This window comes from Macrobrachium nipponense, chromosome 45, assembly GCF_015104395.2.
Source record: "Macrobrachium nipponense isolate FS-2020 chromosome 45, ASM1510439v2, whole genome shotgun sequence".
NCBI lineage: Eukaryota > Metazoa > Arthropoda > Malacostraca > Decapoda > Palaemonidae > Macrobrachium > Macrobrachium nipponense.
The window spans coordinates 37535072-37550849 of NC_061105.1; the positions used below are offsets into that span (position 1 = coordinate 37535072).

The 15778-nt window shown below is 39.0% G+C and overlaps 1 protein-coding gene across 11 annotated transcripts in view; it reads left to right on the plus strand.

Moving 5' to 3' along the window:
• Window positions 1-15778, plus strand: part of LOC135214486 (sodium channel protein para-like) — a 344371-nt gene that overhangs the window by 260826 nt on the left and 67767 nt on the right. For 10 of the 11 annotated variants that reach the window (XM_064248839.1, XM_064248840.1, XM_064248849.1 and 7 more), the window contains 3 exons: window positions 10317-10688; window positions 13228-13368; window positions 13865-13909. In XM_064248839.1, coding sequence (XP_064104909.1) covers window positions 10317-10688; window positions 13228-13368; window positions 13865-13909 — 558 coding nt within the window. The remainder of the gene's footprint in view (window positions 1-10316; window positions 10689-13227; window positions 13369-13864; window positions 13910-15778) is intronic. The other variant, XM_064248848.1, reaches the window with a different exon arrangement.

The window sequence follows — 15778 nt, forward strand, 5'->3', positions numbered from 1 at the left end:
AACGGGAACATTTTTTAAGTAATTAAACGTCAGAGGGAACTGAAAATTGTTCAAATGTATTTGAACATAATTTAAGGATTTCAGATCAGATATTGCAATTATTACGAAGTGTTTTGGACACTTTCCATAATAAAACGGACTCTTGACTAAAGAGAACTAAGCAGCTAAGATTATTCCCAACGTTTTTAGTGGTGTTCCTCTCATTTCCGCCCCCTGTTTCCACCACCCTTCCCATTTTAATGGTGTCAGCTTTAGTTTGAATTGATCAGTGTAGCCACTAGGCGTCTCGTATCTGTTATCCTTTCCTTTCCCCGTGAGTGTGTTTTGATTTGAACAAAACAAAAAGTGTCGGTAATTCAGAAACGTTATTGTTCGTCATTTATGGTTACTTCTGTCTTCATCTGCCTTAGAGCTGTTCCTATTAGACATTCCGTTCATAGATAGGCAATTAGATAGACATGAGTAGACAGATAGATCATTAGAAGGATAGATTTTAACGAAGGGTGAACGTTATGTTTAGTAGTAAGGGCTGGTTGTCCTCTGAACGCGGCCATATAGTAGTCCTCCGTCAGTCAAGGGAGCCTTTCCACGCTTGCGCCGAAGAAAGTCACTAGACCTAGTCACTTACCCGGTTAAAAATGCCTTCTCAACCTTTCACTGTTTCCGTGGGGCCTTTGAAGAGGCCCGTAAAACTTTAAGAAAAGGAATTCTCATTTTTTGCCTTCTTGTCCTAAAAACCCCGGTCATAGATCTAACATCCCAGGCGATGGGATGTTCTTTCTTCGGAAGCGTGCTAAGAGAGACTCCATCTTGGACAGGGGAAGGCCATTCTTCATTTTTTATTTTGATTTGACACTGATGCTGTTCTTAGCCATTTTAGCCACCCACTCCACCGTAGCCTCTAGCAGACAGAATAAAAGAACTCTAGAAGTGATACCAGCATGATCCACAAATCCACGGACTAGCTGAAACTAGTGCCATATAGCAAAGCCTCTCAAAAAGTTACCTAGTGAACAGTGAATAGCCGCGACGCCCAAGGATCTTCTAGAACTGGCCATTAGAACCTCCAAGCTAGAATCCTCCCCGGACAGGCTTTTTCCTCTGTCCTAGAGTGTATTCAGATAGGTTCTAGATGCATGGAGCCCTCTGGGCCATGGTGTAACGCATATAAACGTACATACATCTTAGATTTATTATCCCAAATAGCCAGTGAGCACAATACTTAGTCTCATGATGATGTCAGCATGTTGTTACTTAGTGTAATCGTCTGCCAAAGAGGCTGTATGTTGTTGTTAATGACGAACTTAGATGTTTATTTGAATTTATGGTTGTTTATGTTGTCGTCAGTGAATGAAACAGTAAAAGGGTTTGCGAATTGTGTTGTTTCAAATGACGACGAGATCATTTCATAGAGATACTGTGCTAGATGACCTGTACATCTCAGATGCTTCCAAAGTTGAGTTTTCTCAGTTTACAAGACTGTTTCGTGAAATGTTGAATAGGTGACATTTTTATCTGTTGTTGAATAAATCTCAGATGCTTCGTTCAATTAATTCGTTATATGAAATTACATAGATATTTCTCAGATGCCTCCTTGATTATGAAGAAATGTTGGCTGAATATATCTGAGTGTTACCTTCCTATATTACAAATATTAATTGCGACCCATCATCATTTTCTGCTTTCCCTGTCACCAGTTTTTGTAAATACCCCACGGGAATTGTACCTAATATCTCGGACTGGATATGAATAAACTGTGAAGAAGGAACACTGCATGCATGTATGTATGTATGTATGTATTGTAAACGAGAAGAATTCGAAAAGTTAAGAGGACCTTGTGCCTATTACAATTACATTTATATCTGGTAAAATAGGGACTAGTAGATTTTATATATATACATATATATATGTATACATATATATACCATATATATATATATATATCATATATATATATATATATATATATATATAGATATATATATATGTATATATATATATATATAGAATATATATATATATATATATACACATACATACAAACACAAATTATATACGCATAGTTTGGTATGAGATCTGAGAAAGTAAGCTGAACCATATAAGGCCTCTATGTTGGATTGAGCTCAGGAAGAAGCATCTCCTTATGTAGTATTTTTGTAGAGAAGAGTCTCGTAGAGCTGTGGAAGCAGGGCAGTAGATTACTGGTTCTTAGGCTTTTTGTACCTTTTGAAAGTAGACTTCATTTTTAATGTCAGTTACGTATAATTGTTTTAGAAAATCGAATTTTCGTGAATATATTCATATTTTATCTTAAAACAATTTTTTTTATGCTCGTGCTTAGTTTTTTTTTTTTTTTATGTCATTTTTAACATCTTGGCTGTATTATTTTGTAGTTATCCCTTGTGTGATCAAGTTACTCTTTCTTTTCATTTATTTTTCTTTTCGCCTTTTTTCAGTATTTGTATCTTTCTTTCTTTCTTTCTTTCTTTCTTTCTTTCTTTCTCCTGTCCGTTCAGTATTCCTGTTCTTCTTTGGATTTTGTTGTCAACTTTGATTTCTACGCCTTCATATCTCCAGATTTTCATTCTCTTTGTTATTTCCTTCTTTCATTCTTCCATTCATATTTCTCTTACCAGCCGTAACGTTTTTATTTTGCTTTTTTTGTTCGTCCTAACTTTTTTTTCCCATAAGTAAAAGTTATTGATTATATATTTGTTGCTCTTTGTATATATATACTCTATATACATATATATACTATATACGCGTGTATATATGTGTGTGTATATATAAGAGCATTTGATTTAAATTTAACTCGTTGGTTTGTACAAACAAGGTTTTATTTTGAAATGAGTTACAGAAACTTGTGAACCTTTTATTTGTATGATTTTGATTTCAAAATGACAGACATCTATTCAGTCCAGAGAAATACGAAGAAGGTTTTTTATTCGAAGTGTTATTTTATGAAAACAACTGTCTGTCTTTCACTTGTGTCATATTCTTGGGTTTAAGTTCAGTGAATTCATGCAACTGTAGTTATTTCAAACTGTCAATAATGAGCTGTCGCTGTCGCTGTCAGCTGGGTGAGAAACTAATTGCAAATGAAGAACTGAACACAAGGACGACACGATTCCGTTCATATTCAATTGGAAGTTTTCGAACTACAGCAAAAATCTGCCACCGAACCAGTCTTAAGACTTCAGGCTGCGGCATTAGACAGGGAGGTCTGACCTCCTGTGCTGTTCACCTTCTTCTGTCGTCACACGCCCAGGAACACGACTGCACCTGATCAAGCGGCCCGCCTTCGCCCCCGTCCCCGCGGGCCACACGCCTCTCCAAACAGAGATAAGGAGATGGCCTCGGTTTCCGATGCTTCGAGGCGTCGGATCGTGCCACCGCCGCCGCCGCGACGGTTGTGTTTTGTACACCAGCTTGGGAAAGGCTCGGCCTAGAACCTCTGGTCGTTCGGGAGAAGCTTGTGTTGTCATTCAGGAAAGAGAGAAAAGACGAATGGAAAATTGATAGAAAAATCTTGAATCATGTCTGTACTCACATTCGGAAAAATCGAGAGGCTCTTTTTCTATAATAATACTAGTGTTATTGGCTGCGCTGTCACAGTGGGTGGCTACATGGCAAGTTATATGCAAAACGGCTCTGTATGTGTGGCTATCGAATGGTCTAGTTGGCATTGCCCGCTGGGCGGACTAGCCGATACCAATTGACTAGCCGCAACATGCCGCCAGAGGACGTTAGCGATGGAGAACAGTAAGTAATAACAAGATGGATATTTTTTTGTGTGAAAAAAATTTTTTTTTCCTCTTTTTGTTTGTGTGTCTGTCAGTGTCATCACAGGATAACAATTGACCGTCCTACGTTTTCTGAGCTGCTGCTGCTGCTGGTGCTTCCGTTGTTGTCTAAGTTACTCTTCTTCTCTTTGCAATCAGCGTGATCATCCTTTTGCTTCCGGATGACTTGAGAAGGTCGCTTTCAGTTTCCTCAGTGGCTCAGAAAACGTGGACAGGTTGGACGTTCCCCGTTTCATTCTTTCATTCGTACTTTTAGACTTACTTTATACTTAAGCCAAATGTTCATCATTGGAGCTTGTTCTTAGAAATATTTATATATAATGATAAATGTTGCTTCGTTAGGTTCAGTCTCGATGGGTGTTGGAATACATGACTCTGCTATGTTCCCCCCGATGCCTTTTTCCAGCCTTTGTCTCGGGGCTTTGATGGCAGCATATACCTACATGTTGCTCATTACATTTAAGAAATATATAACATTGTATTAACTCTGTCATTGTTCTTCTTTGCCCCACCGCCCCCCCAAAAAAAACCCCCCCCAAAAAAAAGTATCCTTTTGAATCAACACCACACCTACCTCTCCCTCCCCCCCCAAAAAAAAAAAATCTCATTTTCAGGGTCCCTTAACATTGAAAAAAAAAATACCGTTTTGAAAACTACTGCTATCAAGGATTTCAGCAAGGCCTAGGTGTGTGCTATCCAGTTCTCCATCTTTTCAATATGCAATATTTGAACTCTGTCCCCCACCCCCCTGCCCCGTCTTTTCATTATTGATTCATGCTCCATTCTCTTCGTGCCCCTTGTCTCCTTATGCCCAGTTCTTCTGAATGTTCTCTGCTCTCTCTCTCTCATTCTCGCTCTCTCTCTCTCTCTCTCTCTCTCTCTCTCTCTCTCTCTCTCTCTCTCTCTCTTCACCTTCGTTTACATTATATATATATATATATATATATATATATATATATATATATATATATATATATATATATATATATATATGTATGTAGTATATATCATATACATATATAATATATATATATATATATATATATATGTATATATTATATATGCACATGCATACATGCATATACGAACACACACACACAATGTGCTTCCTCTTGAAAATGCCGCGCCCCCTTCTCCTCCATTGCGTAAGATTCAGTGTATAAGCTTCTCTCTGTATTGAACTGTATTTCTATTTGTATATTCTCATGCATTTGGTAATAATAGGTGGATGCTCAATGTGTAGAGAAAATAACCTTTGCAATGTCAGTGTTGTTGTATTTTGCCAAGTAGTAGGTGTTTTCTGTTGTAGTGTAGAGGTGTACTGTTTGCCCAGCCAAGTGTCACTATCCAGTTTTATTATTATTGTTATTATTATCATTATTATTATACTTGATAGGAATGGTGAATGTAGTAGCGTTGATGAGTCATGTACGAATTGTATCGTGTCTCTGGTCAGAATTCATCTCAAATCGAGAGAAACGGGAAACGGTTTGATTGTGTGCACAACTTCTACCTAATGTCAGAGTAATCTCTCACCATTACTCATTGCATTTCAGTTGTTGAAGCCCTTCCCTATATACTTGCCTCCAGACATACGTACATAGAAATATTCATTTTGATTTATTCTTTGAAATTCGCTAACAACTGTCAAAAATCTCAAAGCAAGCTTCCACAAAGTTTAAATGAATACAGTTTTCAATCAGTATTGCTCACATCTGTAAACAGTTTATTTTGTAAATTTCAGCTTCAATTTTTCTATAAAATTTATTTCCAAGTTCAAAACTGCATTTGTAATTTTCCATTTGATAGAATTTCCATTCCTGCATTTATAATCCGCTATACTGTTTCTCTCCACATCAAAACCTAAGTAATAAAATATATATATATATATATATATATATATATATATATATATATATATATATATAATGTATACGTTTTCGCACAGGTTACTACATTCAGCCATGCCAAACTAAGGAAAGACTTACATTGTGTTTAAGTACAAAAAAAAAAAAAAAAAAAAAAAAAAAAAAAAAAAAAAAAAAAAACTGACAGTATTACAGCTCTCTAGATACGTGAAAATTTAAATCCTTAATGTTTGTAAATGATAGCACCTTTTAATGTTTTTTTATTGAGTCTCTCTCTCTCTCTCTCTCTCTCTCTCTCTCTCTCTCTCTCTCTCTCATAATTATATTTTTTCTGTATTTATTTTGTATTGATCTCAACGGCTGTCATTCAGTTATTTGCAAGATTTGTTACTTTCTTTTCGCATCATATCTTTTTTTTTTCTTTTGGTGATGTCCTTTTCTTCCTATGACATTCTTTCTATTTTAATTTCATGTCCCTTCTGTGTCCTTTCTCCTCTCCTTTTCTAATCTTCCGTTTGTATTTGTATTTTTCTCCTTTCTTTGTCCTTTTTTCTTTATCAGTGAATTTCTTCTTCCTCTTGCCCAGTCGTAATTGTTTTTGTTATTCTCTTTCGCCATTCTTCGTTGTTTTTTTTTTCTCGGCTAACATTCTTCATCTTGTTCTCTCGTTTCTCTAAAGCCTCTTCTACTTATGATCTTTATTTTCTTCGTTATAGGTATAATGTTTAGTTCTATTTTCTCCGTTTACTCATTGCATGATTTGCAATGTATATGCAAGACTGGGAAATGTTTGCAGGAATGATGTCTTGTACATTTTATGCATGTTATGTATACTACCAATAGTAATGCAACTTTGTACATTGCAAGTTCATTTAATGGAAGATTATTTATATATATATATATATATATATATATATATATATGTATATATATGTATATTATATATTTTATGTATGTATGTATATACATATATATACTTATATATATAAATACATATATACTTTTACAAAATAACACAAATAAGAACGTACTATAAGTGAATTTTGTCTTACCAGAGCTTAGAAAGAAAGATAAAATAGAGGTGAGATAGTGAGTTCCAAAGGCGTACAGAATGTGATGATATATGGTTCTCATCATTATTCATTAAAAGTAATTAGGGTCCAAACATTAGAACAATTGTCATAAACGTCATTCAATGTTTCTATTGCCATAAAGAAATGCAGAATGTTTTATCTACTACATATTATGTTGAGTGATAACACGTCATTCATAATTAGGTACTGCATAATTGTCAGAGTACCGAAATTGCGGAGCTAAATGAACGTCTTGATGCGTAACCTTCTTCCGTATGTATAGTTAGGATGGCGAAAGTTTCAAGGTATGACACAGGGATTGGCATGAACTTGATACGACCAGAGTCCTTGGAGAGGTATTCCGAATCAGAGAGCACATTTCATAAAAGTTTTACCATAGTTGTATGCTCTATGTACAAAAAGAAAAGTGATTCTTGACGCAGGTTTATGATTAAAGAAGGTGGTGATGCTATTGTTCAGTCATCTGCGTTCAGTTGCCCCCCCCCCCCCCCCCCCGTCCCCCCCGCAATATATTTACTGTTCGTGCCACCAAGGGACACCAGCTGCCTCATTTCTGATGTATAGTCTTTTTATCTTTTTTTTTTTCTTTTTTTATCTACCAGCCATTATCATGCAAATCTTTGATCGACTGTTAGTAACACGAAGATATAAAGACGAATCCCATACAGAGTAACAATTTGCCTTATAGCTTTCGGTGTGCTCCTGTGGTGTCGCAGTAATAACACGAACGACGGAAAACTATTCCAATGAAGAACTTGAAGCTTCACAATTTTGTTGACGTTTATGCGATATGACCTGGGACCCCTTGTAGAATATGTTGCGATGGTGGTATCGATCACCCAATAACCAGCGATGTAAGAATCATAAACAAAAGTGGTGTTACGATGTAGGAATAAAAAAAGAATCAAACGACGAACCAATGAGGGAACTAGGAGCCACATGAAAGCAATTTTATGATAAACTATGAATCGTTAATCATGGTGACTCAGAAGTGACGTTTAGTCTCTGGGTAACAAAAGCAGAAGCCTCATGACAAGCATGGTTCGTTAACAGCCTTTTGCATTCTGTCTCTTGCATTTTGCATTCATGGCTGAGGAGGTCAGGTGTAGGTACCCAAGCATGGGCATTTCCCGGAGGGGCACGAGTAGCTGACCCAGTTAGGTAGGCTCCATGGCAGGTTATTTCATCACTACCTTACGTAACACGATGATGAGAGAGGTTTCTTATTTCAAACGTCAGAAATAAAAAAAAGAAAATTGTTTTGCAAACATTTATACCAACATTTATACCAATAGGAAAAGTACTACAATTGATTTCTCTATTTTAATCCTGTCTTTGTCTCTTTTTGCATGAAGAAAAATCTATACTCAGAACTTTTTAATATCAATTGTCTCGTGTTTTCTTTCTTCATTTTGTTATGATTTCTTGCGAAGTGTAACAAGTAAGGAATATTTGTAGTGTTGGTTGTATGTTGTTTGTCCGAGGTAGTGACACATTGGAATATTTTTTTTAGTGAAGTAAGAATGCATAGTAGGTGATAACTGAAAGCAATTGATACTCAACACAAAACTCCGTTAGTGATTATTGCTTTACTCTCCATGATTTTCCTAGTTACTTGTCTGTCAACGAGAAGCGAGAGACAAAATGGTTTCCTTGTTGCTTTTGTGTCGAGTACCCAGCTGCTCCCAACAAATATTTGTCACAAATTAGATTAGAAAAAATGTTCTGTCTATTCAATTGTGACGTCATTGTGTGTGTGGCGTCATTTTGACGTACTGATGACGTAGTAGTAGATAGGTTTAGTTTTCACTGTTTGGTCCAGAGTTTGAGTGGCACTGTGTCACCGTGTCTCCACAGGGGGGTTGATAATGATGATGATGATGATGATGATGATTATCATGATTTACTATAATTGATATTATCACGATGATTTACTTTTCTTGATTTTGTATTTGTTTTTTATTCTTGCCTCAATGTTCCCCCTCCCACTAATAAAGGGAAAAACAGAAAAAACAGATGAAATTGTCCAGTTGTCATTTGATATATTTCAGAAGAGGCTCGTATTATGACGCCTCCTTAAATGTCAAAACTCTTGTAACTGTGATTCTTATTTTACGTGTGGCCCTGTCTGTCTGTCTGTCTGTCTGTCTGTCTGTCTGTTGTCTGTCTGTCTGTCTGACTGACTGTTTCTAATAACATCTTGAATATATCTGATGTTTCCTTTCTCCCGTTCCTGATTTTATGAGAATGCATTTTCATTTTCCTCTCCTTCTTTTTCTTCTTCTTCTTCTTCTTCTACCTCCTGTGGCTTCTGACAAACTTCTCCGTCTTTACGAATTCACACAAAACTAATTCGTTATCATGATGTTTATTATTAATATTATTATTATGAATTATTATTGTTATTATTATTATTAATCATCTGTGATGACACTCGCATCCTCGGCCTCTTGGCTGAGGCTGTGTGCGTCCTCTTGCTTCAAGATGCTTCGCCAAAAACCAGAGAGCCACCGGTGGTCCTATTCTCTCTCTCTCTCTCTCTCTCTCTCTCTCTCTCTCGAAAAATAGGACCACTTGTTCGCACAGAACACAACCACGTTTGTTTGTTTTTTCTTTGTGTACTGCACCAGCCTACGCTCTAGCACTTGCTTATGGTCACTGCTTTATTACTCTTGTATATTTAATACACCAAACTGTAGAGACTCAAAGAAATGATTGATACTTAGTTGCTATAAATTTCGGCCCACTGAACGGGCACCTGCATTAAACAGTCACAATCCACCTTCTGATGGTGCAAGAGGACTTGGCTGACTGACTTCCCCTGCAACGCCCCATCCTTGACAAATGTGGATTTCTAAAACAAGAAGAAGAAGAAGAAAAGAAGAAGAAGGTGGCCCTCCAAGCAACACAAACCTCTCCTCCCCCTCCACACCACCCCCCGCCCCCCCGCCCCCACTTCATGATCATAATGATGTGGTTCTTGTTACTTATTAAGTGAATCTCTGTCACCCTCCCAATGACCTCCATTTATTATTGTTTGTCCATTCGGGGTCGTCGTTGGTCTAAAAGTCCGCAGCAGAAAAAAGGAGTGCTGACGTAGGCTTGGTTGAAGAGATTCTCTGTGTGCGCTTGCGTGCGTGTGTGTTGTGTGTGTGTGTGTGTGTGTGTGTTCTGTTTACCCTTCTCCTTTTGTGATAGGCTGTCTTCCGCCAGTTTTTGTTCCCTCATACCGTCTCCCTCCAGAGAGCACGAATTTCCCAGCTACTGTGGGGCCGGCCCGGGCATTGTTGTTGTTATTATTATATTATTATTATTATCTTCCACCCAGACAGAACTCTGCGATCCTCCTCGAACAGTCTGTCTATCTGTCTGTCTGTCTGTCTCTGAGTGTGTATCCCCTTCGTTTCCGACTTCCTCGTCTCACCCCACTTCATTTTCCAGGTTCATTTTGCAAAAGCTGTCCCCCCCCCAGCCCATCCCTAAGGTTTCCTCCTTCAGGTACCCCCGCCCTTGCTGGCCTCACAGCGCCCCGTTGTCTTTTCCCGTTGCAGGCGAGCCTTAGCCTGCCTGGCTCCCCGTTCGCCTTTCGGAGAGGGTCGAGGGGTAGCCACCAGTTCGCCTGGCGGACTACCAACGGCCGACGGTTCGGCGACAGGAAGCCCCTAGTGCTGTCCACTTACCTGGACGCCCAGGAACACCTGCCCTACGCAGACGACTCGGCGGCCGTGACGCCCATGAGCGAGGAGAACGGCGCCATCATAGTGCCCGTCTACACGAACTTGGGCTCGCGTCACAACTCGTACACCTCCCACACCTCCAGGATATCCTACACCTCCCACGGGGACCTCATCAACGGGAAGCCCCTCGCCACCAAGGAGTCCCAGCTGCTGTCCAGATCCCGAATGGCCTCCCGAGTCCCCGAGGTCATTATTACTGATACTTTTAATCCCGAGTGTGTGAGTAAAAGAAGATGAAGATGATGATGATGATGAGGATGGTGGTGATGATGATGATGATGATGATGATAATCCTGATGATGAAGAGAAAGTTCAGAGTATATTTCCAACCCTCCTTTTCCTCCTCCTTCTCCTCCTCCTCCTCCTCCTTGTCCTATTCCTTATTCCATCATACCCCCTTTTATATTTTCCCCTCGTTCTTTCTCCTTCCCGCTTCCGTTCTACTTCGTAATTAAAGAAAGGACTCTTCGTTGTTATTGTCATTATTACCCTTTTTCCATTTTATATTTTGGTTTTTTTAAAAATCTATTTTAGTCTCATTTATTTCTTTCTTGCCGTTCGCGATTGTAACTAAGGCTTGGAATGTCTTGGAAATGAAGTTTCTTTCATTCGTGCTGCTTGTGTTGACGCGCTTCTCTCTCTCTCTCTCTCTCTCTCTCTCTCTCATCTTTGCGTTTTCGTCTCCAATTCGTTTGATCTATTTTTTGCCGTTATGCAGGTCTCGACCCCTTCCCAAACCCCTTGCCCTCTCCCGTTCCCTTCCCACCCCGCCATGCATACATACATACATTCATACATACTTAATATACTATATATGTATGTATGTATATATACTCCTGCTACCACATTCTTCCCTCTACGAGCATCGCTTAAGTATGACAAAATGATGACGTAAGATCCCCTTCTCACTACACTACCCTGGCCCTCTCCCCTTTCTCCACGCCTCTTCCTATACGCCCCCCCCCCCCCCCACGCCCCCCCCCCCCCCCCTCACCCTTTCCTCTTCCCTTCAAAATGCTTCAGTGGCGTTTCAAACCATCTTGTTATACTCATTTGCGACAATCATTTATTGTTATTGTTATTATTATTATTATTATTATTATTGATTATATTATTATTATTTTTTAAGATTTGCAACACAACAAGGGAATCCCACATCAATCCGCATCTTCCAAAAAGAGAGTAATCCTTGGATTATGTGATATTATGATTATTATTGTTATTGCTGTTTCTGCTGCAGTATTAACGACATCCTAATATTGCTGTTTTCATTATTGTTATTCCATAAGTGGACTCTTCTCCACTTCCTTTTTATCCGCACGCTAAATCCAATATATATAATTAATATATATATATATATATATATATATATATATACATATTTTTTTTAAATATTTAATTTATATTATATATATAATATATATATACTATATATATTATATATATATATTATATATATATATATATTACATATATTTATATTTATATATAATATATATCTATATATATATATATATAAGTATTTTTATTATATATTATATATTAATATATATATATATATTATATATTTATATTATGTAATTACATATATTTTATATATCATATAGATATAATATATATATATATATACAATATAAATATTCACACCTTCACCTTCACTTGTTGTTATTTGTTCTAATGAGCTCACTGTTTCGCACATCAGAATTTCTCTCCATGACCATGATAAGATTGATTAATTATAGATATATATATTTATGCATCACCGCTTCTTCCACACCTTCATTGCTCTTTAATTAAGCACAGGTGACATTCGTCCTTCCTCCCTCCCTCTACCCCGCTCCCCCCCACTAGTAGAGAGATGATATTAGAGAGAATTAGATCATTATTGTTTTTATGACTTTGATCTGTGAAATGAAGAGACTGAGTGATGTAGTCTCCCCTGTGTGAGCCGATGGACCAGCCACTCATTATTATTATGATTATTATGATTATGATTATTATGATTATGATTATTATGATTATTATTATTATTCATGAAGTGTGCCAGAAAGCAGACTGGGTATTCATGGTAATGAGAGCCTGAATAAAAGAACTAATACGTGGTTTAGTAAGGTTATTTCTTTTTTTATTTTTAACATTAGAGGTCTTAAAGGTTTAACCAGTAGAATATAAGCAAGAAAGAGGGTTGTAGACATCTGAAAGAAGACAGCTCCAGAGACGGCACTCGCACACACATGCAGTGACACGAACACCTGCCCACTCCACTCACACGGGAAGACATAAAACAGCAGACATACGACAGCAAACATAAGCAGCGAATACCCACAAAAAACACATTCTCGCAAACAGGACGACAACGACTTGAGGAGGTCGCGTATTCGGCTCCGCTTGTGCTCCTCCTTTGTGCCGCAGTTCTCTTCTGTCGCTCCTCTCGGGTCACGTGACCACCCGGCGGTTCCTCAGAGACTCAGTTCTCGTCGGAGGGACGTCTACGGCTCCTAATGGCTTGACCACTTGAGGGCGTCAGGGAATGCGCGCACTTAGAGGCACGGCTGCAGTCCGACTGCGCTGCTCCTACACCGGACATCCAGGACCCTACACACACACACACACATACACACACACACACACACACACACGAGAGAGAGCGACCGACGCCGGCCAAACACCTACTAATATCTCCATTAAGCCTTTTTTTTATCTGCTTTTGTCAACTTCCCTTTAGCTGGACAATAAAATGCTCAGGATGCTTCCACTCAAACTGGAGGGGGAGACACTTTCTAAGAAGGAAGATGAAGTCATAGATAACATCATTCGGGAAATATTTGGTCCCGATATCAACCTTGAGTATATCGACAAAGATGCAGTAAGTAACGCAGTCGACCTATTTCACAAAGTTTTCCTTCAGTTTTGAATAAAAAGAAATATTTAAAACCCCACTCAAAAGTTTTATATATATTATACATATATTTCTCTTTAGTTAGGGTTTGGTCAGTACTACAGAGAAAGAGAGTGTAGGTGCAATTCAGGTAGGAAGGAGGCAGCAGTCAGTGTGTGCATATAAAGAGTAGAGGTTCTAACTACTATTATGCCCCTGTAGGAGATCACAAAAGGATAGATAGCCAGACGCCTCCGTTCTTGTGGTGTCCAAAACTTAGGTTGGCCACGCAGAGGATCGTCAGGGCAATTTATGATCAAATCAGCGATTTGTCCAATGGATAAATGTGTCCTTGTATGAATAGTAACAGACAGGTTTAGGGGAGATATAAAGATACATGAAACATTTAGAAATGCATCAAAAAAAGACAGTCCTGTTGATTCCTGTCACACTAAGTCTCTCTTTCTTATTTTTCTCACTGTAGTCAGTGCAAGGCACCCCGCTCACCAGATCCAAAGAAAATGTGGTAGTAAGTTTTTCCGAAGATTACGTCATCATCTCGCATATTCACTATTTTGAGTGGCCGGTTTTTTTTATCCCTCCCACCGCCCCCTTACCCCCCCCCCCCCCCCAAGGCACACTCTTCTCTCAGTTCCAGGGTTTCTTTCTTCTTTTTTTTACTTTTTTTCCACAGTTGCTGATTTTATCTTTCTTGTCCTATCTCCCGTCCTCCCCTTTCCCTCCCCCCCCCTCGCCCCCTCCCCCCACCCTCCTTATTCTATTTTTTACAGTTATATAGAAAGTTGTTCTGTATTTACGTGTTGTTGTTTCTTCATTGTGGCTGGGCTCAAACAAAAATTAGGAAGAAGATGAACTCTGCACTCCATCTCATTGGCTCCTCACTCCCCTCCCCTCCTAACCCTCCCCCTCCCCCTCCACCCAAGCCTTTCCCCCTCCCCAGCCCCTTCACGCACATTCCCACTCGAGAAAGTGATCACCACCCCCCTCACTGGAAGCCCTCTTTGCCTCCACTTCCCCCCATTCTTTTATCTTTTCCCATTCCCCCTAAAAAAAAAAAAAAAAAAAAAAAATCAAATCAATCACGAAAATCCATGCCAGTGGTTTGTATGTTTATGCTCGATGTCTTCATCTTTCCCCTGTCACACTGTGGATCACGCCCCCCAAAACCCGGAACTTGCAACACGATTTGTTCCCCATCCCCCAGATTTTGTTTTCTGTGTGTGTGTGTGTGTGTGCGTGTGTTTTGCACCGGCGCACTCTTTATACGAACAAAGCAATCGTTGAGAACTGCTTAACCGTGAAATATTAACGAAACCGAAATCATCAGGAAACCCCTCCCTCCGTGTAAACCCCTCTCTCTCCTCCCCCCACCCCCCCCCCAACCCCCTCTATTATCTCTCATGACAAATTTATGACAATAGCGACTCTTGGGTTCTGGGATTTGTCTGATCTGAACTGACATCCCCGAAGACGTGTGTCAGAACAGAGCTGAGGACAAGTTTTGTATTTTCTTTTTTAAAGAAAGTATTGTTTTTGCCAAGCAGCGTCTGGTCTGTGTGGAATTTGGATGCTTGTGTCTCATAAAGAAAAAGATTTGAACTTTGAACTAAGCTGTGGCGTGATTTTGTCAGCCGCACCTTGAATCGAAGTAGCGCTTCTAACATCGTACAAGGTGGCAAGTCCTTCATGGAAAATGACTCCGATTCCACGGCAGTGAGTATCGGCAAAGAAAATAAATTATGATTTTACTGACCAGGTGCCCTTCGATGTCATTCAACGTGTTGCACAATTTAGTGTGATGATAAATTTCCTTTGCATTTAACGAGACTATTTAGATTTGTGTTCTTGTTGATGTTGACTATATACTGTTTTCATACCGGTGGCTTCTTGATGATTTGCCTTTGTGCCTTTTATTTGATGGAGCGATGATACCTCGTGATGTATGAGAAGAAGCGTCGTCATTCCTGTTTGACGATTAAGGTGATCATTTCTTTGACGGAGCTTGAATCACTGGTCGTGTTTTTAGGCAGGTTGCCGACAGCTCTCAATTGTTAGACAGCGTCGCTCCGAGAAGGAGGTTCACAAAGCGTCATTGACAAAATGGAACGTCAACAGCTACCGATTGATGAGATGACACTATGAAACCATCCTTTTGTCAGATGCAAGACTAATAAGTCCGTGTTATACGAGATGATAGTTCTGTAATTAGAGTTTTTATATAGTTTCTGAGATGGAGCAAGTCGTCATGCGCAATTTTGGAGAGGGAGACGCACACGCACACACCTGTGTTCGTTCACCTGTTCCTAAAGCGGCTGCCGGTTTGATTCTCCGAAATCCAGGTAAATCATTTTTGGCCATTTTTCAACTCCGAGCCGAT